The sequence below is a fragment of the Ziziphus jujuba genome, chromosome 12 (assembly GCF_031755915.1).
Source record: "Ziziphus jujuba cultivar Dongzao chromosome 12, ASM3175591v1".
Lineage (NCBI taxonomy): Eukaryota > Viridiplantae > Streptophyta > Magnoliopsida > Rosales > Rhamnaceae > Ziziphus > Ziziphus jujuba.
This window is the reverse complement of record NC_083390.1, coordinates 19,857,202-19,882,500: the sequence shown is the minus strand read 5'-3', so window position 1 is coordinate 19,882,500 and position 25,299 is coordinate 19,857,202. Positions and strand designations below refer to the sequence as shown.

Below are 25,299 nucleotides of genomic sequence, written 5' to 3'. Positions count from 1 at the left end.
GAAGACATAAATTCTCGTTCTATTAATTCTAACCATTTATCCTGTTTAATTAAACTATGTTCCTTCAGGAATAGTTTAGTTTAGTACCAAAGTTTAGTCATTCTTTATCAGTAAACAGTTTAATCTGATCTCCACATCAATGTGTATACATATACATAAAAAGAAGAAAAATGACAAGTTGGTAATATAAATGTTGATTGTTAATGTGTTCAGTTTTTTTTTTTTTTTTTTTCAATTTTTTCTTTCTAAATTGTGAATAGTTTAATGGTTTGTTGGTGGTGGTTAATCGTAATTAGACTATTAACTATAAATGTACGGCGGAAAAAAGAAAAATATTGTTTTTTTTTTTTTTTTCATCATTTCACATATATAGTTAATTAATATATTCAACAAACTCTATCCATCATTAGTATTAACAGACAATTAAAGTAAACATAATTTAAACAAAAAGAAAAAAAAAGAAAGAGAAAAACTGTACATTAACATCGAGATCATAACGTTTACCACTGTTTAGATATCAACCGTTGTGGCATTATTTTTTATTATTAAATGAAAACATTAAATTTTTAGATATAGACTTGGACTTTGTACTTTATTTAATTTAAACATATTTATTAGTTTGAATTTTTTAAGAGCAATAAAAGAAAAAAAAAATTATTAAAGATGTTCTTAAAAGTTTTATGTTTTCTTAAATAAAAAAAGGGAAAAGTAAAAGAAAATTTACGTACATAATAAATTTAACATAATGCCCTCGACAGTGGCCTTAGTGGTCTAGACCCTTAGGAAGGCTCTAATTATTATTAATAGAGGAGTCCCATGAATTAGTTTTGAGTAGATTAGATAATATGAAGCCTTTTACTAATTAAATGTTGAGGAACTACAATTGTAGCCACTAGGCAACAGAATCTTCTCTTTTACTAATTAAATTTTAGTGATTTACAATCTACAGCAACAATCTTTTCTATGCATATAATCTGCAGACGATTGGTGTAAATATAAGATTTGTGCCGATGTAAGGATATTCTCAACTTTTAAGTTGAGGATAAGCAGGCTTAACTATTTAGATCCCACTTATATATATATATATATATATATATGACAGTTAAGCAAGCTACTCGAGAAGCTTGTTGCAGGTTCCTACACCAACAGCTGCAGCGAGATGCCATCCAGCATGAATAAATGGAGTCTCAGGAAAGAGATCATCCGCAATGAAAAGCAAACCTCCCAACAGTGATGACATTTTATGAACATTGTGGGTCATTCTTAGATCTGGATCCTTCAATGCTCTTTTAGCGAACGCGACCTGAAAACGATTTAATAATTCGACTTCATGGGCAATAACTTTATGGATGAAGCACATGAAATATCATGATTTTCTTAGCCAGTATGTAAAAGATATCCAAGTGAATAATTTTGTTGCTGAAATTACCTTTCAAAGACGATAAACATACTCAATGGAAAGTCAAGTACTTGTAGTAACAAATGGGAAAAGCCCGAAAAATAATTTACTTGATCATTTTATATTGCATAGCAAAACAGTTTACCCAAAGGACATTTCAGGAAAGAGAAGGACATCAACAGTATTGTATAGCTTAGACAGTGTTCCAAGAACAGTTAAGTTACCTCCATCATCCCGGTGTGAACCGCTGAAACCATCAGAGGCTGGATGGGTAGAAAAAATGCTGAAGCTGCCATCAGCAGTTTTGAGTTTTCACTTCTGATAGCTCTTGAGAGACACTGCAAAATGTTATTGATATTATGCTTTTTCCCATATAAACTTTGGTTAATTGAGCAGCCAAATAACCTTCCAAATGGAAAAAAGAAAAAAAAAATGGCTGATGCATCAAACACAAATGATTGTTCAATAACTCAAAAATCTTATCGCTAATTAAAAACTTTCCATTCAGTTGTTGCCTTGTTGGACCCAAAAAACATTCTTATGCTGCCAAAATTCTGATCATCATTACTATCCATCCAAGTCCAAGTTGAAAGGAGCAAAATTAGAAATCTTTCATGAATTTAACATTAATGAAATTGATTTGGCATCATCCATCAACAAATTAGTGCATTTTGATAGTCTTATACTAATTAATATGTTCATGAAAGCTCATTTCTAACTTACCACTGTTGCTGTAGCTATCATCGTATAATCGGCCCATCTCAAATATCTCCGTATATGTCCCCTTGAAGAGTGATACAAACTTGAGGCAACTCCAACTCCAATTAATGAATTGGCATATATCTTAGTATTCAAATCCTTCCTACACTCCCATAAAGCAAATAAATAATCAGAAATCATGCGTGTTAAGTCATGTCCATTTAGCAACTTGATTAAGCAAAGTATCACCTTGGGGCATGGATTCCAAGTGCAATGAAAGGAAGTGAAGTGAGCACATTAGCTACCGTTTCTATAATATTTTGATCACCTAAAACAAGTAATAGATGTGCACAATTTTTGTTAGCTTATTAATTTTCCTGCAGGAGATTGCACGGCTACATGACAGGATGAGATAACAATAATACAAAAAAGATATCTATCTTCTTAACACCTTGAATATTGCAACCTTGGATGGGCCTCAAACATGGTGGTCTCTGCTGCCACATGCGCCTGTATAACAAGCATAGAGAAAGTTACTTGTTGCACTTTCATAGACTATAAGATTCTGACAGAGTCATTTAGATTTAAACACATATTACTGATCATTTACTATCTATTTATCACTTCGAGAAAATAGTAATCACTTAACTATGTAAATACATGCAAACTATACATAAATACAAGAAGTTTTTGTTAAATAATTTTTTAGACTATAAGATTCTGACAGAGTCATTTAGATTTAAATACATATTACTGATCATTTACTATCTATTTATCACTTCGAGAAAATAGTAATCACTTAACTATGTAAATACATACAAACTATACATAAATATAACAAGTTTTTGTTAAATAATTTTTTACTCACTGCATAAACAGCTTCTGATTTGCCACAAGGGATGGACTCCTATAAGTTGTCTGATGAAAATCCCCATCAGAGATCTCCTCCGACACAAATGGTGAATGATGCAACACATGTACCCCATGCACACCCTGTAAAGTTCTACTAGGGTTCAATGTTTTCCGGGGACACATAAAATTCTTTCTTGTATCTCAAAAAAAAAAAAAAAAAAAACAATTTTATTGCCAGCAAAAAATTTGCTGGCACCAGTTGGAAGAAGCAATTCAAGCCGATATATTTGTTCAATCTGTAGCACAAAACAACAATAAATTATGAGCAAAACAAAGCCAAACATGTCAAGTACTAATTGAATATGACATTTAATTATTCAACCAAAAAAAAAAAAGTGTAAAAAAAAGGGAAACTATAACATCAACTATACTACACAAGCAAATATTATATATTATATTTATAAGTACCATCCTTTAGAGATTTTTATTTGACTATTACCATAAAAATGGATAAAGCCAACATATAACAGCCTTCGTTGGCTATTCAAGAAACCCCAAACTCGTATGTCCCATTTATGCTGCGGATAAACTATCAAACAAACCAGTAGAAGATCGAACCTTTCCTTAATCCATATACATATAGCTTGATCAGAATGATTATTGAGCTCAAATTTCATACTCTACGAAAGATATTAGGATCTGATACATTTTGAATCGGAATGCATACGATTAATTATCCACGTACCCAAAAAAAAAAAAAAAAAGGATTATCATCTCCAAATTCCTAAAAAGCTAGCAGCAAAACCATTATATCTTGACACTCACAGCCCAATTACACAAATCCAGAACCAGTTAAGATCACTCAGGTATTTACTCAAACACCTTATCAGCACAACCATAACCCACATGAATTAACCGATATTCGGACCTAGCCCATTTCTGATTTTCTTCAAAAATCAAAATTCACATAAAAAAAAATAAAACCGAAAAATAAAACCTTGAATTCAAGCAGCAAAACAACATTCACACAAACTGTACATGTATATATATATATATATATATATAATAAATATGCTACACTGAAAGACCTATAGAGTAAGACAATGTGCAAATCGGAGTGAGAAAAAACCTGGATATATGTGGCGGAGCGATTGAGCGAGAGAGGAAAGACAAGGATGAAGGAAAGCTTGGTTATTTATGGATAAAAATTGAATCTTTACAAACAAGTAATAAAAATAAAAAAAAAGAAAAGAAAAGGTAGTTGAAATCAGTTGAACATATATTAATATATAAATATATCGATATATATAGAAAAAGGAAAGACTTTGAAAGAGAGAATATAGAGAGAGGAAGATGCTGATGAATCAGGAATCTTCCTCATTGACTGTCCGCATATTCTCTTCCTTATAACTCTCTCTCGCTCTCTCCTTTCTTTTCCTCTCCTTCTCTCCACCAATCATATTTCCTTACCATTTTGGCATCCCATCCCTTAAACCATGTGAATATACCCCTCAATTCTAATTTGTTTATTTATTTATTTATTTTTCTTAAGCTTAATTTTAAAGCAAAAACAAATTATTCTTGTCTCTTTATTTTTTTTCCTTTTTTTTTTTTTATTGGCAAGTGTCATATAAAAGATAAAATAACAATAATAATAAAAAAAAAAAACTTGCCAGCTGTTTAAGGTCCCGAATTTTAATAAATAATTGCTTTCTAAAACTTTTTTTTTTAATAACTATGATAATACATGCATGATATTATGTGCAACTCAAATTCCTTTTCTTCTTTTTTTTCCTCTTTTATTTTGATAATTACAATTCATATTTGTTAAGGATATACAATACTCCTATAGGTTTTGGGTTATTTATCAAATAGTGTGATAAACATAAAATGTTATTTTTTTATTGGTTGAAAAGTTAATATAAATTAAATTTAGATAATTAAACCAGGGACATATAAAATTCAATACAAGCTAATCAAATGATAATTTATTATATTATCACATTATTTGATAAATAATTTAGTATATCTAACATTATTAAAAGTTATAGCATTCCTTTGTAATTTGCTTTCTCAATTTAATTATAAAAGTTACAACTTTACCAAAGCATGTTTTAAAAATCTGCCTTTTGTACTTATATGTGTTACTATTTCATTTACCAAAAAATAAAATTTATTACTTATTTCAAAAGTTTTTTTTTTTTTTCCCGAATTTTATTAACAAGTTTTGTGAAACGACAAATGAATAGACGAATTAAATTCGTACTGCATCAACAGTTGGGCCAGGCCCGCTGTCCGATAATAAGTTGGAATTCATCTAAGCTGGATTGCTTGGTTTCACAGTAGAATTGGATCTCTAAAATTGGGCTGCTCTGACACAACACTTTATGGGGTCCACACCTCGGCCCATTTCTAGCCACTCACCGCATCTCATATAGTTTTTTAAAATTCACCCTCTATATTTCTACCCAAAAAAAAATACAAGAAGTTCACCTTTTCATACTTATTTAAGCAAGTATTGTAAATTTTGTCATAATTGAGAGGAAAATACTTTTTTTATGTATTTTGTACTCTTATCAATTGCTTCTACTTATTTCTCCACACCCAAAACAAGATTAATACGTTTATATGTATTTTGTACTCTTATCAATTGCTTTTACTTATTTCACATCAGTGATGTTAAAAGTTACCACTTGCTAGTTCCTTATCCAATGACCATGAATTCAAATTCTCCCAAGCTCAGCTAAGCCTAGCTAGTAAGAAATAATAGAACTAATTTGTTTTTTCATTTTTTCTTTGAAAGATGGGCTAGATTTTTGAATGTACTCAAGCTATAGTTCTACAACTGCCCAGCACTGTTGCAGACAAGAAATTATTAGGCGAAAGCAAAGTCAAAGAAATAACAAGCATCCAAGATAAGTCAGACCAAGATGAGGTTGATATATAGTATATATTTGACAAGCCACATGTGAGAAACTTTTTTTGAGTGCATTGTTTAACTAAATGAGCAATATATATATACAGTCCGTCTATAGTGCGGACGGTTCTCATGCGGATCACAGTATTAGTGACAGTTTTTCATAATATTAATGACAATTTTCTAAAAAATCGTCGTTAATATTATAAAAAACCGTTACTAATACTACGGTGTTCATGCAGACCGTCCTTACCATAGAATTTCTATATATATATATATATATATACATATATTGATAAGTAGAAATAGAATTCATGAAAATGATAAATATTGATTTTGATTATGTATTAAATTTTATATTAAAAATATAATATGATAATTTTTTTTTAAAGCAGTCAATTAAGTTATTATGGTATACAATTTTATTGATATTTAATCATCAATAGTGATAAATAATAATATATATATATATATATATATATATATGCATATGTATATATATAATTTTGACCATAGACTTCTTCCAATGCGGTGTGCGATGGACCATTGCTGTAGCTGTCATTCCAAATCCTCTATTGCATAACATGATCAGTCTCTATTGGTACAGAATGTGAATCATCATCACACGGTTCCAATAATAACTATGACAAAGACAATTTTGTGTGGAACCTCTATCTTTTAATTGACTTAAACTATATAGGACATATCTATATCAATATGCATATTTACCCTTTGTGTAAAATAGTAATAATGTTAAGATATGGGTTTAAAAATATTATATCAATTAATAATTTAAAATTACAAACTGATTTTTTAAGTAGGTTCTATCCATAAATTCTAACGAATTGTATATATATGCATACATAAAATTTTTTAAAATCCAGATTTTGAAAATAAATTTAGAAAGTATCACTTATGGAATATATGGCATATTTTCCCCTTTTTCTTTTCCTTTTTTTTTTTTTTTGGTTCTTTTTCCTAGTATATATAATGACTGTGAATTCAATTCAGGGCTTAGCTACATCTTAGGCCAGCATTATTTCAAGTATATTTAAGTAAAAAAAAAATAAAATTGATAAATTTTGTTTCAATGTTTGATAAACTATATTTTAGAAGCAACCATTCCGTTTTAGACGACTATGACCTTAATTAAAAATTATTGCTAGAAAGTCGTCTGGATCACTCTGAGGAAATAATAAAAATTATAATAATATTGAATTTGATATGAATATAGAAGTTATATTTATAAAACTGGAGCAGATCAGGCAGACAAGGAAGTCAAATGGCAGCCTACTAATAAGGACTAACTAAAAGCAAGAAACATAACAGAAATGAAAGCACAAAACGGAAAGGGCAAATAAGTCAACACACCACAAGAATGAAGATATAAAGATTATAACTGCATGTGATGAAGAAAATATTGCAAATCTCCAAGTCTTGAAAGCAAAGATTTTTAACATTTATTATTATTATTTTTTTCTGAAAATACAAACTTGCTGTCACAAGCAAAAAAGATTGGTACGACTACAAAAGTTTGTTTTACCAATGCCCTTTTTTTTTTTTTTTTTTTTGTTTCCTTATTTCTTTCATTATTTTTACTATATATTTTATTTTTCATATAAATTTTGAAAATATGTTTCCGGAGACAACGGCTATTAATACTGGACAGTCCCGCACCTTCTCCAAGCAGAATGACAATAATAATAATAATAATAATAATAATAATAATAATAATAAAAGACTAAAAAATTACAAAAAGAAAAAATTATATAAAAACATAAAAAACAAAACCAAAAAACCAGATGCCAAAAGGGCAAAGAAAAAAAATCAAGGCCAAAGAAAAAGGCAAAGCTGTAGCTGTGGTTTTGGTTTTTTGAGTAAAAAAGGTGCAAATTCCAAAGATTCAGAAGTGAAATTTAAGAAATATAAGAAGGTTCCAGGAATCAAGGGTCAAGATCATGTGAGCTCCTAAAAGTTTCTTCCTTTTTTTTATTTCTTTTTATTTTTATTTTTAAAAAAATTTTCATTCTCTCTAGCTTCCATTTTCTCAGAGTTACCAAAACCCATTCATCCATTTACACTGTACAGTACTTTAAGCTCAAGTTCTCCTTTGTCTGCTTCTGAAAACCTCTACTTCTTCTTCTTCATCTTCTGCTTGTTCTTGTTCTTTGTTCTCTCTACCATTAATTATATATATCTTCCAGTTTGGTGCAATGCAAGAAGCTAAAGAAGAAGGTTTAAGATTATTAACAAAAGGAAGAAGAAGAAGAAGAAGAAGAAATATTGGTGCAGTTTTCTTCTTTTGGGTCTTCATCTTAATTCTCTCCTATCAAGTAAGTTTTTCATTCTCTACAAATAATAATGTTGAATCATCAGTACCACCACCTAGAAGAGCACGTTTTCTCGATACGGCGTCGTTTCATGCTCCTTCAAGTCCTGGTCATCATCGTGATAAGTTTGTGAGCATCAATGGCGATCCAAACACTCTATATGGAGATGATAAGAGGATAGTTCATACGGGTCCAAATCCTCTTCACAACTAGTGAAAAAAAAATTGTTTTTTTCTTCTTTTTTTATTTTTTATTTTTATTTTTATGCTGTGTATGTTAGTGTTTAATGCGTAGAGAATTCAAGTTAAAATGACTGTAAGATCGATCTTTTAATTCTGTTTTCAGTTTTTTTTTTTTTTTTTTTTTCCAATGAAATATTAAGAACGAGAGCATATCGTTAGCCTTTTCAGAGATTAGTCTTAATGAGGTAATGGAGTGAGAAAAATAGGAAAAAAGAAAAAAGAGGAGGCTAGTGTTAATGCTCTTGTTTCTTTTGCAGTGTCTATTATCTTTCTGTACCTTTTTCTGTTCAAATTCATTGTTGTTTTTTAAATTAAATTATTATTGCTGTATGTAGTTATTATTCTTCTTCATCTAACTTGCTTTTGTGGCCACTCCATTTTCACTTCCCTCTTAAATTTTTGCTTTCTTCACTATACTTTAACTGATTTCGTCACTCCCAATTCCCTAATTTTCTCAGTCTATTGAGTTTGGAATGTATACCATATGGAACTTTGAGGATTAGGGTTTTGGGGTTTCTTTTTTTATTTTTATTTATTTATTATTATTAGTGTACATGTAATCAAAATTGGTTACACTTTTTTCCTCAGGAGTCTAACTAATTGCATGATGGAAATATTCGTTCACTATTTTTTTACTTTTTGTTTCTATTCATATTCGATTAATAATAGATTCTCACCTCCTTGCAGTTTTTTTCCTCTTAATTTATTTTAATTCTCCGCTAGAAACCTTTGAGTGAGGTGATATTATATTAATAATCAATATGGAAACAAAAAAAAAAAAAAAATGACAAGATCCTTTTTGCAATATATGATTATATTATTAATTTCATGAGTGCCTTACAAAGAAAACAAACAGTAAAACAAGATAAAATTGGAGGCATCATATCCACATGACCCTTACTAAAATTAGGGTTCCTATTCCGAGTTTAATTATTGGTCATGGTCTTTTTGGGCTTTTCCAAAAATAAAAAAAATAAAAATTTGGTTTTTTATTTTGTTTAACTTTCTACTGGGACCTTTTTCAGCCAAAAAAAAAAAAAAAAAAAAATCTATTGGGATTTAGATATCAGCAATATGTCACTGAAAAGACAGGTAATAAGGTCATGGATTTTGTAAAAATACATAGAATGTATTGTAGTTTCATTGCTACTGAGCCCCCGACCGTCAATTAATAATGCCATATGCCTATCATAAGTGTAGCCTTTTGTAATAACATTATAGATCCTCGAAAATCAAATCCCACATTGATCCAATGCAACAAAATCACGACCGTTGCTTGAAAATAATATCTAGGGTCATCGAGCATTGGCCAGTACAACCCCAAGTGGGGACAATACAATAGATCAACGTCCAAATAGTTAGCCACGCAGAGACCATTGGCCTGACTTTTTAAATGTGTTTGTGGGACTCTTTTAATTGATTATTCCTCGAAGTCCCATCTGTATTTGTCTTAAATGCACACAAACATTTTTTTTTGGGTTAATTTTTAATTTTGATCTTGCTTTGTAATTTTTAATTTTTAATTTTTTGTTTTTTAAGTTCTCAAAGAGTATGCTTGTCTCTATGGCCAACACGCTTTCTCAAGGTCTAGGGGCACTATAATTAACCCTTACAACTTGTAAAAATATGGTACACAAGCTTTTATATGTGAAGCAGCCATTCTATGGAAAGGATGATGCTGCCCCAAACTTAAATTACTATCCATTATTCAAGCCAAAAAAAAAAAATATATATATATATATCGATTATTTCTTGCCATTCTTAATTAATATATACGGTTGTTTCAGAATCATATAATATATAATATCCACGAATTTTTAATATGGGATTTAAGTATTACAAATTTATCAATTTGTATATACTTTAAATTTTGGTATTCATTAGGGTTGATTTGTCCACTCGATCAGTGAGTTAATTAAAAATAATCAAATGAATATAATATATTCACAATTAAATTACATGTTGTTTGTCACCTATGGACAAAACAAAATTCAACCTCTCAAGGTAAGATCTAATTAAAAAAGCTAATAGAAACTTCCTTGGAATGAGTTGTGTCAAGTAAACCCTATTAAAAAAGACCCCCAAAAATGGCTAGAAAGCAGCATAAACAAATTAATTAAATCTTCCTTGTATAAATTTAAGTTAAAAAAAAATAAAAATTGCTTACTCCAAAAGATTCTATTGTGGTATTAAGAAGAAGAAGAAGAAGATATAAAAGGATTATTATTGTTATTGTTTTTTATTTTGTGCAAAAGATGTGGTACTTTTCCCATGAAATGAATGTTTGCTTGGAGCCATTATAGAGCCTTACATTAATGTTTGAGTTAATAGAGGGGTGGCATGGTGAGGAGAGTGCAACTACCTCATCTCTCTCCTCTCTTTGCAAACTTCAATAAAACACTTGTTTATTGCTTCCACCCACCCCCCAAAGTTTCTTTTCTCTCATTATATTTCGCTAGCTTGCATTTTCCCTCCTCTTTTCCTTCCCTAAACAAGATCTTCATTTAATAACTATATATGTATATGATATCATCTACAATTTTTTTTAATCACCAATGGAAAACCATATGCCAAAAAATAAATAAGGGTCCCACAAACTTTCATCACAAGTTGGTTGAAAATGATAAATTTATCACATTATCAACCACCTCAAACACATCGTATTAATGTTAATTAATGTGGGTCGCACTCATCATATATACCATCTATTTTATGATGGGTTTTTAATGGTGGATGATTGATTTTTCTTACGACGCAATGGGTTTCAAAGGAGTATATTATATTTACTTTTCATATTGGATTTTGCCTCAGTAAATATATGTAATTGGAATGTTTTCTTAGCAGTAAGAGAATTAGACTTGATGAAGAAGTTTGTTGCAACCTAGATTTTCAATACATGGGAAAAGGTTTTTTTCCTTTGTTTCTCAAAAAATTAATGTAATATTATAAAAAATATATGTTGAATATTATGTAGTTTTTTGAAATCGCTTTTATGGTCAAGTGGGCAACAAAATAATTATTTAATTATTTCCACTAGCAAACAAATGGGGGGGGGGGGGGGGGGGGGGTGTGGTGGGTGAAGAAAAACAAATCAGGCTGTAATGATCTTGGGAACAATAACTTTGAGGGCACCCAAAAAAAAGAAAAAAAGTTTCCATTGGTTGACCAAAAAAAGTACAATGTGGGTGTGTTTTCACTTGGGTTGCTATCAAAAGCGTGTTTGACATGCAGTTTCTGGGTATGTGAATGTTTTAGGAACAAGAATGTAAAGCAGTTTTGATTCTTATATCTTTTCAGTAGGTATAGATTTAGGAAGAGGAATTAGAGCCAATAAAACGACAACGTTTTAGTTTTTCATTGTGACATGCCTGAAGAAGCTTGGAGCAACATGAAAGAGAAATAAAGTTTTAAGAACAAGTGTTTCAATATTTTGGTCTTTGAGTTTAGACAAAGAAATTGCTATATTTGAATATTAGTTATCCCCTTCTCTTTTCCCTTATGCTTCCTTTCTGGTTTGACATATATATTAATGGTTTAGTAAAAGAATAACAAATCTCAAATCCACATCTCTACTAATAAATGCTTTAATTAATCTCTAATGTTATTTGTTCCTTCTATGGACCTTTTATATTTTGTACCAAATAATTTTGCATTTTCTTAAGGGGGGAAAGCTTTTTGGAAAAATTCAGAAGCAATGGAAAGACAGTAATCAAGGTCTTAATTCCTAAACCAAATCCCAAGCTGACCAATTTATTTCAAAGCTGTCAGTATTAATCTTCAATTCTTTATTTATTTATTATTATTATTATTATTTTTTTTTGGCGTAATGATAAATTGGAGGGAGATTCTTTTAGCTCCAATTTAATTAATCAAATCCAAATTCTAAAACTTAACATAAATGGTCATTATTATCTGAGTTGTTCCCAAACATACTAATAATGTTGTAGTTTTTAAAATATCTAAAATCCTAATCCTTTTCCAAAATCAAAGTCTCTTCGTGACAGAGGCCCATTTGGCCTAATTCCTCATGCACATTATTAGATTTCCTGTTTAAATGTTGATGGTCCAGAGGAAAGAAATACCCTGGTTTTAAAAGCACATTAATTTTAGCTCTTTTGAAGTTTTTAAACCCTTCACAGATTTCTCATCCCCCACAACCCCACCTCTAGCATTTAATTAGAGCAAGTGAATAACCAATCAAAGGCATTTCCCCTCCTCTTTCTTCTTCCATACCAGTTTTTAATTGCCTATCAGGTTGCAACCTATAGACTCAGCCACTAAAGAGTAATACATATATATATATATATATATTATATACCGAGTTCTGAGTTTAGCCCTGGACTCTTTCATCCCTGTCACTATCCTCCACAGACCACAACAGCTTTATTTCCCCCAGTGAGATTTTAATTCTAGGTAACCATATGTGCATGTACTACCTGGTTACTCCCCCAGTGTTGTTCCCTCTTAACCTTTGCTTGGACCTTTGGATATTTTTTTCTGAATCCTTCACATGTATACCCTCTTTAACAACTTCTAACTCTTACAACAATTATAACAATTCTTTGGCAGGCATAAATACATTGACCAGAACAAACGACATTATTATTCAGTTTCCACATTTGTTAATAACTGATGCACCAAATATTTTAAGCATAATCTTTTTATCCTTTAAAACGAGAAAATCTTCAATGCATGGTTGTTACTCTATGATTAGTACAAACAAAGCTATAAAATAGAGTAAATCAATAAAGCATGTGGATATGATAGTATCATATAAAAATAATTTTGCATACATTAATGCGGTTTATATCTAAGATTTTTTTTTTTTGTTTCGAAATTGGGCCCACTAAAGGATCAAATATTTGATTGAATGGATAAGGTGTCATGCCAAATTAATCAGAATGCAAATATTGCAATGCATATACTTCACTTTCATGTGAGAAAGTATCTAAATTTCATATTTCTAATCGAATGATGTAAAGGGTGTTTCCCTTTTAGACTTGGTAGATGGAATTTTCACTGTATCATGACCTCTGAACAATTCAACTAATTGGAGCCTGACAGAGAAAAAAAGATCCTTTACTTTCTGCAATTTTTCAAGTCCACTTGTTTTGACCTCGGTTATAGAGATTTATACTTCCGAAATGTTTCTTTGTTTTTTTTCCTACAAAATTTTTTTCTGTAAAAGAGTTGAATGGTATTAAATGTTAGTTCCACTTTTTGTCTCTGATTTGAGCAAATTTGTTGTCCAATAATGGTTTTGTTGTGTCAGTATTTTTGGTTTTGGCTAGGAGCCTAAAAGTCATTTTTACGGAATCCAAAGATTTCTGGACACATTTAATGTTTTCTGTGTACCCTATTAAAAAAAAAAGAAAAAAAGAAAAAAAGAAAACCTTCACAAATCGCTCTCTCTAAACATGTTTTCTGTTCACAATTCCTGTACTTACCTAAGAAGTAAGCTTTTTGTTTTTTTTTTTTTTCAAAACGAAACGAATTCAAAGCCATTCAACAGTACTTGGTTCTTTTAAATCTCCTTCACAAAGCAGATTTTGATATAGCTGTATTTATTCCCTATTCATTCTTTTAGGCTGACAGTTAGCTCCAAAGCCTAAGTTGTTACCAGGTACCTATATGAAATGCCTTAAAAAAACCTGTAGTTCTATTCAAGAAAACGCTTTTAATTCAAGTCGGGCAAATACTGAATTCATACCAAAATGGTTTAAAACAGGGGGGTACTCTGACATCCTGGAGAATCCCTTTAAGGCCTACTGGATTTCAGGGTGAATTATGAGCTCCTTTATGTTTGATTGAATGATTTAAATATTCTTTAATTGAAAATTTGAATTTTTTGTACCATCTTGACCTACCATCTTACAGCAAAAATTAAATTCACTTTCATATTTCTTATTGCTGTAATCTCCATGTGCAAAAATCATGGGCAAATGGTTAAACAGATAACTTTCAAATTTCTTCTGGTGTGAAAAAGGTTTCAATGTAAAAGAATACAACAAATACCTTTATGATCATTTCGACCTTAAAAAGATAAAAATGATTTAGAATACAACAAATACCTTTATGATCATTTCGATCTCAAAAAGACAAAAATGACCCCAAAAAAAGAAAAAAAAGGAAAAGGGAGAATGGCATTCGAAAGGTGATATTTGGTTGAAAATCTACTTGAAGAGCAAAGTTAACTGAAGCAGTAGTTTACCTGGACTTGTCTCTCAACTAGGTTAGGAAAATGCAATATAGGTTGGATAATATAATATATTGGATTGGAATGACAGCTGAACCCAAAGAAACCTAACCACAATTGAAACAGGATTGGTCTATTTTTCCTTTTTTATTTTTTTTATGTTTTTTGGGGTCAGCAGTACTGGGCAGACTGGTATCTCTAATTGGAAGCCTGGAACTTCTCTTCAGAATTCGGCTTTAGCAAATAAGAATCTACTAGCAAGATGGTGAAAACAAAAAAGGCAATCTAACTGAAAGTTGAGTGCTCCAAAAGTATGTTGTACTTTCTCATTATTCATGATGGATTGACCTGTCCAATCAAGAACTTTAGCTCATTTTCGGATACAGTCAAAAGCTCAAAGTAACAATAAATCAAAAGTAACCAATACACTTCGTTATGGAAGGACATAGCATCAGGTAAGAGCTACTTTAGAATCCAAAATATTTAACGTGCCCGATAACTTTGATGAGGAGCTTTCCTCTTCAAATCAAAGACAAATCTGATTTTACATGACAAGGGATGAATTTGATAGATAATCTATTAATTTTGACCCTGATGGTGAAATATAGGCCTATATGGTGGCTGATTTGCCATCCAAAATTTGCTGCTTCCTTACACGAGGATAAATTTCAAAGGTCTTCAAATCAATATTCGCTTGGAAATTTTAGTTATTAATCTGAGCAGTTTCGTATCAATCAGAAGATTTTCTGCTACTGAATTTCCTGTTTGGTAAACCTCAAATACTGTTCATTGTCTCACATGGCCTCAAGTCCCATGCTCCCTTTCAACAATAGGCAGTATTTAGTGTAAAGACAAGTGATCGTTGTTCTTCAATCAATCTCAGAAATAAACTAGATACATCTCTTCGGTTTTGACCAGCTCCAAAAAAGGCCATTATCCTATGGAATCACCAGAAATCCTTGCATGAACAAAGACCATTTCTAAAATGATGAAAACGGATTTTATCTCTTATGATTATCTCCCTCATGGTAAGTTTAGACACATACTTAGAGAATGTATGACAGTCATCACAAATCCTCAAATTCTTCATCACTCTAATGGGGAATTCAGGCTGTATATTAACAAGGCAAAATGCAATGGCAAGCTTTTCACTGTGAGCACTGACTGTAGCTTCCTTTTCCTCTGTTTCCACATCATGGAACACAGAATTGGTTTTTGGAATGTAACCTATGCTCCTCATATCTTTCAATAGTTGGTCCAACTTCTCATATATTAGTAACGACTGTGGGTGTGATCTGTCTCCACCATAGAAAACATGAAATTCTCCTTTACACTCAACTGAGCTACAGGCAGCTACTTTCTTAACACCTTTTTTCCTCATTTTCAACCTCACCTTGTCAACATAGTCCCACCTTCCAGCAGCAGCATACATGTTAGACATCAACACATGATAAGAACCAATGTCAGGAGATAATTGAAAAATCCGATCTGCTACATGCTGGCCCATTTCAACATTTTTATGAATTGCACAGGCACCCAACAAAGCCCCCCACACTCCATAGTCAGGTTCAATGGGCATACTATTTATGAATTTATAAGCCTCCTCTAAATGCCCAGACCGGCCAAGAAGGTCAACCATACAAGCATAGTGTTCTTTTCTAGGTCGAATATTCTTATCATCTGATTGAGTCATATAATCAAAATAAGCCCGACCTTCATTAACTAGTCCAGCATGACTACATGCAGACAAAACCCCTAAATAGGTGACATTGTTGGGTTCCACGTCATCCTTCTGCATCCTAGAGAATAAAGCCAATGCCTTTTCACTCTCTCCGTTGATGGCATAGCCTAATATCATGGTGCTCCACGAAATATGATTCCTTTTAGACATTTTCTCAAACAAATTCCTAGCTTTGTCAGCGTTACCACACTTCACATACATATCAAGCCGCGCATTTTCAACAATTATATTGCAGTCAATCCCTTCTTTCCTTGCGACCCTATAAATTTCTTCCCCAATCTCCAAACATCCTAATTGACCACAACCCGAAAAAACACTCACAATAGTCGCTGCATCAGGCTTAACTCCAGCAATACTCATCTGGCGAAACAAAGCAAGAGCCTTGCTGGCGTGTCCATTTTGTACCAAAGACGCGATCAAAGCATTCCAAGAAACCAAATCTCTCTCAAACATACTCTGAAACAATAAATCAGCCAAAACCAGTTCCCCAAATCCCACATACATCAGCATCAACTCTGTCCTCACCATAGCAACGAACTCCAAACCAAATTTCACAACATGAGCATGGACACCCGAACCAATCCATTTTTCAGGGAGCTCACCACAAGCCTTGACCACAAAAGGAAACGTAAAAGAATCAGGACGAACACCAACAAGTCTCATCTCTCTATAAACCAACACAGCCTCAACAAAAATGCGATTTTTAGAATATCCTTTGATGAGGGTGTTCCATAAAAAAATTCTTGGCTTGTGCATATCATCAAACAGCTTTCGTGCATAAGACATGTTTCCTAAAACAGTAAGATTCGAGAGAAGACATGTCAAGAGGCTGTTCTTGATTGAAAGGCCAGTGGTAAGTAGAAGTCCATGAATCTGTTTGAGCTGGTGTGTATGCGAACGGCATGACTGCAAAGCTTCGGCGAAAGCTTCCTTGGTTAACGGTAATGGTTGGAAGGAAGACTCTTGGTTATGAACCAGAGTGGAGAACTGAAATTTTGAAGGGGAAGTGAAGAAGAAGTCGAGCTTCGTCGTCAAACTTCTTCTCCAAAGCATCGCATCTGCACTACTCTTTCAAAATTCTCGAAAGAGAACTACGACAAAGATTTTCATGTCGCCCCCAGTTGTATATAAACACGTGCGGATTTTTCAGGTGCTAGACAGCAAAAGCATCACGATGTAACACGAATCGTGAGAAAAGAGAAGCTAGCGTCTCTTGTTTACGTGGTCATTTTTTCGGTGGATCTTTCTATGTGAGATACTTAACATTATTAGTAGTCCCTAAACTCTAGCACGATTTGCATTTTGATTCCATTTCTCTTTTTTTACGATAATGATATTATACATATTTTATCTACTAATATACTTTTTTTTTTTTTGGAAAAATACTAATATACTTATTTATTAAGGATATATATAAATATATATATTATTTAATTGATTTATATTTAATAATATTTATTTATTTATTTTAAATTATATTAATATATTAATTAATTAAAAAATAATATATGTATTTTTAAAAAATATGTTGATTGATTATAGGATGTTTGTAGCATTACTCTTTTACTGATTAATGGCATCTCCAAATTCATCAAAAGAGTGTGTTGTTAATCCTTTTTGAATTTTCCATCCAAAATTTTAGCCAATTCAATGCATATCGGTCACAGAACACAAAAATAAAAGATAATTTATGAAATTTTAACTCTATGTTTTTTCCTTCCATTTCTAAAACAGAATAATGAGTGTAAAAAATAAAGTTTCCTATTAATGAGGCGTAAAAAAAATAAAAAAAGAAAAACAAAATTTCCCTTTAATAAGTGTAGAAAGATAAAATCTTATCATCCTTTACATTTTTTTTTTGGGTAAATAATTATCATCCTTTACGTTGGGGTCACATGACCCACATGTACTAAATATATTAAAGATTTTGGACGAAAAGTTTCAAGAAGAAATTAATGATGTGCCATTTTCATGAGTCGGCGGACGCCAATTACCAAAAAGAAAAAAATTGGGTATTAAATTGCGAATGTCAAGAACCAGTAGGTGCAAATCTTTCTTTAAATTGTGAAGAGTCTGATAACTTATCGTTGTTCTGTTGTTTACGTGGCGAATTACAACTGGATTGTCTTTTTATTAATTGTGAAAATCTGTGACCTTATAGTTGCTAAGATCAATATGTTCGTTGGCCCAAAGAAGATGAAAGGTGTTCCGGTTGGGAGGATTCTTTTCATGATCCGTTTTAAAGACGAACAGCTACAGAGATCACGGAGACGCCAACCACCCATTTCGTTAGCTTTTACGCTACGACACAGCCTAAAGCCTGAAAAACTACTCTCGACTTAACCAACCAATGACAACAAGCCACGTGACAAACAATGGGCATTACAGTAATTAAAACCTCCCACATTTCCCTCCACGTGTTTAATTCTAACCACTGTCAATTGAATTGAGCTGAGAAATCTCACTCTCCCTCTTCACAGAGAGAGAGAGAGAGAGAGAGAGAGAGAGGTTTTCTTTGTGCTCAGCAATGGCTTCCCAATCACCGTTTACACGTAACCCAACGGTTTTTCCTACAATTAAGCAATCTGCTTCTGTTTCCGTCTCTTCTTCTTCTGTGTGCTCAACCTCTTCCTTGTGCAACTACTCTTCCATGTTCTTTACCTCTCACACCACCACTCCTATAAAACGACATCGTATTGTCTTCTCCTCTTCTCCTTCTCCTTCTCCTTCTCCTTCTCCTTCTTCTTCTTCTTCTTCTTCATCATCGTCTTCCGGTGCTCGTGGGGCTAAACAGAGACGAATGATGAAGTCCGTTGACCTAGATTCGTTGAGTTCAAGTTCGAAATCGAATTCGGCATTGGTAGGCAATTCAGATGGAAATCGATCCCAAAGCCAGAAGATGCGAAACCTAAGTTTCAAATCGTTGTTTGATAGTCGAACTCTGTGGCGGAGGATATTATTCGCTTCCAGGAAAGTTAGGAGCATCATTTTGCTCAACGTCATCACCATTGTCTACGGTATATATATATTTTTTTTAATTATTAAATCTGTGAGTTAATTAATCGCTCTGTTTGGTTGATTGTAAAAGCAAAAGGTAAAGAAAAACTTTTAGTACCTTTTTTAGGAAATAAGATGGATTATTAACCGAAATTGTGCAGAATTTTTGTAGAAATTGCGAATTTGGATAAGGAATTTGCTTGAATTGTTGTCATAAGAAATTTTTCATTTGATGCTCTAGTAGTTCAAAATTTGAAATTTGCATTTGTAATTTTTTTTTTTTTTTTGGTGAGTAATATTCTAAATGCTTCTTATAGTGTGTAATATAGTAGGGAAAGATCACAATCTAAAAATTTGTGGAAAATATGTTTTTGCAGCCAGTAACATCCCAGTTGTGAAGGAGGTTGAAGCAAATATGGACCCAGCAACCTTCACTGTTGTACGGTTTGTTGTTTCGGCAATTCCATTCATTCCATTTGTATTACGAGAACAAGATGATGTTCATACGCGTAATGCTGGAATTGAGTTGGGTGTTTGGGTTAGTTTAGGGTATCTAATGCAGGCACTGGGACTGCTAACATCAGATGCTGGACGTGCGTCATTCTTATCTATGTTCACTGTGAGTTTCTGAACTGATCTTTCTGTTTGTGAAGGAAAACTTTGTTGCTCTGTGGAGTACCTGAAGGTACAATTTTTGGCATATTCTGGGTGAATTTATCAGGTAATTGTGGTTCCCTTGCTTGATGGTATGTTAGGAGCAATAGTCCCTGCAAGAACTTGGTTTGGAGCACTGATGTCTATTATAGGAGTTGCTATGCTGGAATCCAGTGGTTCTCCACCGAGTGTAAGGATTTTTTTCGTTGTTATGCATTCTATGAATCATGTCGTCTTTCTATATTTGGATGATTAGGAATTTTTGTAATTAAGTTTTATCTGACTGGTGAATGTAGTAAAGTATATTTGGTTAAAGGTCACAGGTCTTCTCTCTATATATTTCTCTTGAGTCTCTGTATTACCTTTTCAGGTTGGAGATCTTTTGAACTTCTTAAGTGCGGTATTTTTTGGTGTCCATATGCTAAGAACTGAACATATATCCAGAAGTACCAACAAAGAGAAATTCTTACCCCTCCTAGGATATGAGGTCAGTTTATGTCTTTTATGTCCCTGTGAGATATTGAACTAGTGCAACTTGTTGATCTTGCTTTAACAAGGAAAATTTGTAATGTTTCGATTTTTTTTTTTTTTTTTTGGTGGTTCAGGTATGTGTTGTAGCCACTTTCTCAACAATATGGTATTTTGTCGGAGGCTGGTTAGGGGGTGTCCAAGATTACGATCCATCATCATGGACGTGGACGATGTTTTGGGAATGGATGGTTGCATTTCCATGGATTCCTGCACTTTACACGGGCATATTCTCTACAGGACTATGCTTATGGGTAGAGGTAAGATCCCTACTACTTCAGCCATTGGCCGCAATTGTTAAGTTTATGTGGCTTTTAATGTACCATACTTTATCATTTTACTTGTACCATTCAACTTCACTTCCATTCACGCATTAAAGATATCTGGGAAGTACAATTAATATGATCATGGTTTTGTTTAATGTAATTATGGTGGCTATGTAAGCATTTCAGACTATCAAGGGAAATTTTTTTTTTATTAATCAGCAATTTTCTTTTTTTCGGTAAATATATTATTAATCAGCATTGGTTCTTTTCAAACTACCCTAATCACGTTCTTTTGACCTTGTTTTCTTCATAGACTGGGTTGACTTTACTTCTTTTGTACCTATTTGTGTAGTCTTGGATGTCTTTAAACCACTTGTAGCTTGTTGACGTTTGGGATCCTGACATATAGCAGAGGACTGAAAGTCAAGTATACCAAAAATTTAAACTATGGTACACAAGAAGATTACTAAATCCAAAAGATATAGCCTTCAGTATATGATCCCCCTGTCAGTTAAAAAGCCATATTCAGAACCCCCATTGTCCATATTTCAATTTCAATTTCCATTTTTTTTTTCCCCATGTGATAAGAAAAACGATAATAATAATAATAATACCAATAATAACAATCCAAATGTTTCCTTTACATGAAAGTGTACTTTTTGCTACAGATGGCTGCAATGCGTGATGTATCTGCTGCAGAAACTGCAATAATTTATGGCTTGGAGCCAGTTTGGGGTGCTGGTTTTGCTTGGTTTCTACTTGGCGAAAGATGGGGAGCTGCAGGTTGGACTGGGGCTCTTCTTGTTCTGGGTAAGATAGTATCTATTTTAAGGTTGTGATTCATTGTTAGTTTTCGATACCGTATTTCCAAATTTGACTAGAACGAGGCTTGACATCTGAGTTAAAATTCATATATTGGCCACACCATGGATTCTCTAGTTTTAGAATTGCTTTAGCTATTAATTTTGCCTTGTTTTCTGCACTGAATTTTATATGTTGGCTTGGTATGATTGTGATTCTGTGACTCTTTCCAAGCATTTCTTTTCCTTTCTGTTTCAGCATTATTTTTCCATATTATTTCATGTACTCTTACAATTTATGAGATGAAGGATACTCAAAATCTCAACACCTCCTTTTGTCAACCCCCTTGCCCATTCACTTTGATATTCTTTTGTTCCTTAAGGATTCAAAGGAAATCACATCCCAGTATCTGAGCATATTTTTTCACTGAATATCTGAATATGCTTCTATTGCATATAAAATCTGTGTTGGGTTGGGTGAGGGTATCAATTTCCACCTCTTTTTAAAAGGAAAAAATTACTCCGTGGCAATTGGCACCATTGCAGCAGATATACATGGTGTCTTTACCCAAGTGCATCATCCTTAGTTGAGGACTGAAAGTTGATGGAAGCTTAATAATAAATTCAACATATTTATTTGATTTTGATTAGCTTCTGTTTGTTCCCTTGCTTTCTATGTGATATCCCTTTTACTTAATATGATTATTAGTTTTCAAGTATGTTTCTTAATTTATGTGTCTAATCTTTTCTTGTAGTTGGAAGTTTAACGGTACAGATATATGGATCGTCATCCCCTGATGGTGGAGATGAAAATAGAGATGAAAAACTTGAGAAGCTACAAGTTTCAGATCAGAAAAATAGTTTATCTGCCTCTCCGGTTATTGTCAGTTCCAGAAAGGATGTTTCTGATGTGGTAAAGTAAGCAATATATAAATATATATATATATGATTATATAAACATGTTCCTACTTTACCCTTTTCTTAATGAGAATTCAACATACTTTTTCCATGACATATCTTTTTGTAGTTATATATAGTCCTTGTGTAATACATATAGTTTTAGATTGTAATTTTAGATAGCTGGCTGGAGGCCTGAAAATCATTTTAACCATACAATGTATATATATAATGACAATTTCTTTATGTTATGATTTGGAGCTGAAAGAGCTTTATGTGAATTTCGTTGGCTGCTGACCTGTTGTGTAGATGATTACATAATTCATATAGTTTAGCTTTACTGGCGTTTTGATTCGAGCACAAATGTTTGAGAAATACTCAAATTTGAGGACACTCCAAGTTGGTTCTTGAACTTTCACAGGCATTTCTCTTACTTTTGCTGTTTCTTCTCCGTGGCTGTCAGGCTCTTAAACTCTTATTTTGATAATTTTATATCGAAACAGACTGGTTTTGCAGGCCGTTTGAGTGTGACAAAATTTATTTTAATCCAAAGTAAAGAATATACTTGATACGGAACATAACCCAAATGGTAGACTCTACTAAAGAAAGGAAAGAGAAAAACGATAAGGAAGCCCAATTTTTCCTGCTTTTTTTTTTGGGTACATTATCATTAAAAGTCGACGTCTTATACTTTTTTGGCTAAGTAGTCGAAATCTCTAATTATATTGTTTTTTTTTTGGTTTTATTTATTTATTTATTTAGAGGAACTCTACTTGTATTGTTAAAGTTGTAACTTTTCCCCCTAGAATCTTCTCTTGGCCAAACAATTAAAATTAAAATTTCACCCTTTTAAAACTTCTTTCCTAATGATTTTCATGCTTCAAACATAGCTTAAACACAAATTGAAGATCAAAATTAAAAAAATGAAAAAATGAAAAAATGAAAAAAAAAAAAAAAAAAAAAAGAGCTAGTAAGGAAGTAACTTTTTGCTATTGGTCTACAAAAGGATATATATGCAGCCGGACGATGACATAAATTACATCCTAACTAGGACAAGTCAAATTCATACAACTTAACGAACGGGGTTGGTTCAGTGATGTGATCTTATCTCTGTACGTTTGAACAGGTCGGTTCAATGATGTGATTTTATGTGTCTTTGAAATTGTGAGATTCGTTATCTATCTTTTTTTGAAAGAATATTATATACCTGATTGAGGTATGAATAGGCAACAATTACTTTATAGTAATTCGTAAAAGGAGAACCGTCCTGAGAAAAACTTATAATGTATATTCATTTGCACGGATCTATTTATTTTTTATTTTAAATATATTTTCTTATTTGAAAATCCGATAGGAAAAGCACTAATTTTGGGTTCTTCTACTCTATCAATCCAAATATAGGATATGTATAAGCTGGGTCCCTTGCTTTAGATCCCATACTTCACATGAAAAGCATTGCGGTGAGTCCTCTCACTATCCAACAAATTATATATATATATATATATATATATACATAGAGAGAGAGAAAAGTTCCCTTTGATGGATGGTATAGTTTTTTTTTGGAAGATAGCTTGAGGTAATGAGCAATGTGTTATGTATTTTTAAATTCATCATTATTTTGGCATTGCATTCAGAAAACTCATCTGCGCATTTTTTGTTGATTCACTTGGACAAAATAACTATTTTTTTTGTCTATTAATTTTGTTTTAATAATTTTAAATTCAATATATTGGATATGATACTATTAATTTCCATTATCACATAAACAATAATTGTAAACCCCTGTAGTATATAACAACTACGCTTGACCTTAGCCAAAAGGCCGACAAAAGTATATAACAACTACATGAAATCAACGTCAGTGTCCATTTGGTATAATGGATAGTAGTAGAGTTTTTATTTGTAGGATTTTTTATAATAAATTTTTTTTAAAAAATTATTAAGAAATTAATCAATATTTGGTTGTAAATATAAAAATTACATTAAATGACTTTTGAGTTTTTTAAATAAGTTAATTTTTTTTTTAAAAAAAAGCACAAAACTTGAAATTCTTTAAAGTAATTTAAAAAAAATCATTTTTTGATCAACAAATTTTTTTAATAGTTGCTAAACACTTTGATTTCTTTTTAAAAAAAAAAAAAACACAAAGCTTTTAAAAAAAGAGTTTTTGGGTCTAATAAAATAGCCCTGATGATATATATATATATATATATATAAAATATTTTTGCATGTGTTATATTTTGATGATGAGATTAATTTAATAAGATTTTGAAAGGTGATAAGAAAACAACGATTAAAATATTCAATTCATTTGGTTAATCTGCAAATTAAATAATCCAAAAAAAAAAAAAAAAGTCTTACAACATTGGATGCGCCTAATAACGTCACAATATCTCCGTAGGTGAATTTTTTTGAGTAAACTAATATAAAGTGATACTGTCTTTTTGATCTCGAGCTAATTTTGTTGAATATTTCCAAGCTATTATTATATATTTTTATTAAAAAATGTCAATAATTGATTTTAATATCGAATTTTATAATCTAAGTGGGATTAGGAAAATCTGTACATTTGACATCAATCACTTTAGGAATGATGTAGATTGTCAATCGTTATAATTTGATTATGCGAAATTATTTTATTTTAAATTTATATTTTGGTAAAATGAATTTTTTTTTTTATAGTTATTTAAATTATTAAATGGCATATGATCCAATTAGTGACCATCACCGGTGATAACAAATATTTTACCTTATTTGTCTAATAATTCATCAAATTAATAA

General features: G+C 31.8%; 3 protein-coding genes across 4 annotated transcripts; 1 reads left to right on the top strand and 2 right to left on the bottom strand.

Annotated features, from left to right (window-relative positions):
• Window positions 1-821: 821 nt before the first annotated feature.
• LOC107429306 (uncharacterized) lies at window positions 822-4,414 on the bottom strand. Of its 2 annotated transcripts, none has more exons than XM_048463304.2 (7): window positions 4,080-4,414; window positions 2,967-3,246; window positions 2,550-2,608; window positions 2,348-2,426; window positions 2,123-2,261; window positions 1,624-1,737; window positions 822-1,303 (listed from the first exon to the last, which is right to left on the bottom strand). In XM_048463304.2, exons 2-7 carry the CDS (start codon window positions 3,131-3,133, stop codon window positions 1,112-1,114), a joined length of 750 nt encoding a protein of 249 aa, XP_048319261.1. In that variant the 5' UTR covers window positions 3,134-3,246; window positions 4,080-4,414; the 3' UTR covers window positions 822-1,111. The 2 variants fall into 2 exon arrangements, with proteins under 2 accessions (XP_048319261.1, XP_048319262.1); XM_048463305.2 differs by having other exon boundaries at window positions 2,565-2,608.
• Window positions 4,415-14,941: 10,527 nt separating this feature from the next.
• LOC107429305 (pentatricopeptide repeat-containing protein At2g01510, mitochondrial) lies at window positions 14,942-17,656 on the bottom strand. Its single transcript, XM_025077987.3, has one exon. It carries the CDS (start codon window positions 17,427-17,429, stop codon window positions 15,582-15,584), a length of 1,848 nt encoding a protein of 615 aa, XP_024933755.3. The 5' UTR covers window positions 17,430-17,656; the 3' UTR covers window positions 14,942-15,581.
• Window positions 17,657-18,807: 1,151 nt separating this feature from the next.
• LOC125418780 (uncharacterized) lies at window positions 18,808-22,858 on the top strand. Its single transcript, XM_048463281.2, has 7 exons — window positions 18,808-19,393; window positions 19,751-19,992; window positions 20,095-20,217; window positions 20,398-20,514; window positions 20,633-20,815; window positions 21,490-21,631; window positions 22,377-22,858. The coding sequence occupies exons 1-7, from the start codon at window positions 18,904-18,906 to the stop codon at window positions 22,541-22,543; spliced, it is 1,464 nt and encodes a 487-aa protein (XP_048319238.2). The 5' UTR covers window positions 18,808-18,903; the 3' UTR covers window positions 22,544-22,858.
• The last annotated feature ends 2,441 nt before the right edge of the window (window positions 22,859-25,299 follow it).

Excerpts from the sequence above, each read along its gene's own strand:
- LOC107429305 (XM_025077987.3), bottom strand. The coding sequence starts at position 17,429 with ATGCTTTGGAGAAGAAGTTTGACGACGAAGCTCGACTTCTTCTTCACT.
- LOC107429306 (XM_048463304.2), bottom strand. The coding sequence starts at position 3,133 with ATGTGTCCCCGGAAAACATTGAACCCTAGTAGAACTTTACAGGGTGTG. Across the intron at positions 2,262-2,347 it reads CTTGGAATCCATGCCCCAAG|GAAGGATTTGAATACTAAGA; the intron begins GTGATACTTTGC and ends ATGGGAGTGTAG. Across the intron at positions 1,304-1,623 it reads TTCACACCGGGATGATGGAG|GTCGCGTTCGCTAAAAGAGC; the intron begins GTAACTTAACTG and ends AATCGTTTTCAG.
- LOC125418780 (XM_048463281.2), top strand. The coding sequence starts at position 18,904 with ATGGCTTCCCAATCACCGTTTACACGTAACCCAACGGTTTTTCCTACA. Across the intron at positions 19,993-20,094 it reads CATTCTTATCTATGTTCACT|GTAATTGTGGTTCCCTTGCT; the intron begins GTGAGTTTCTGA and ends TGAATTTATCAG. Across the intron at positions 20,515-20,632 it reads TACCCCTCCTAGGATATGAG|GTATGTGTTGTAGCCACTTT; the intron begins GTCAGTTTATGT and ends TTGGTGGTTCAG.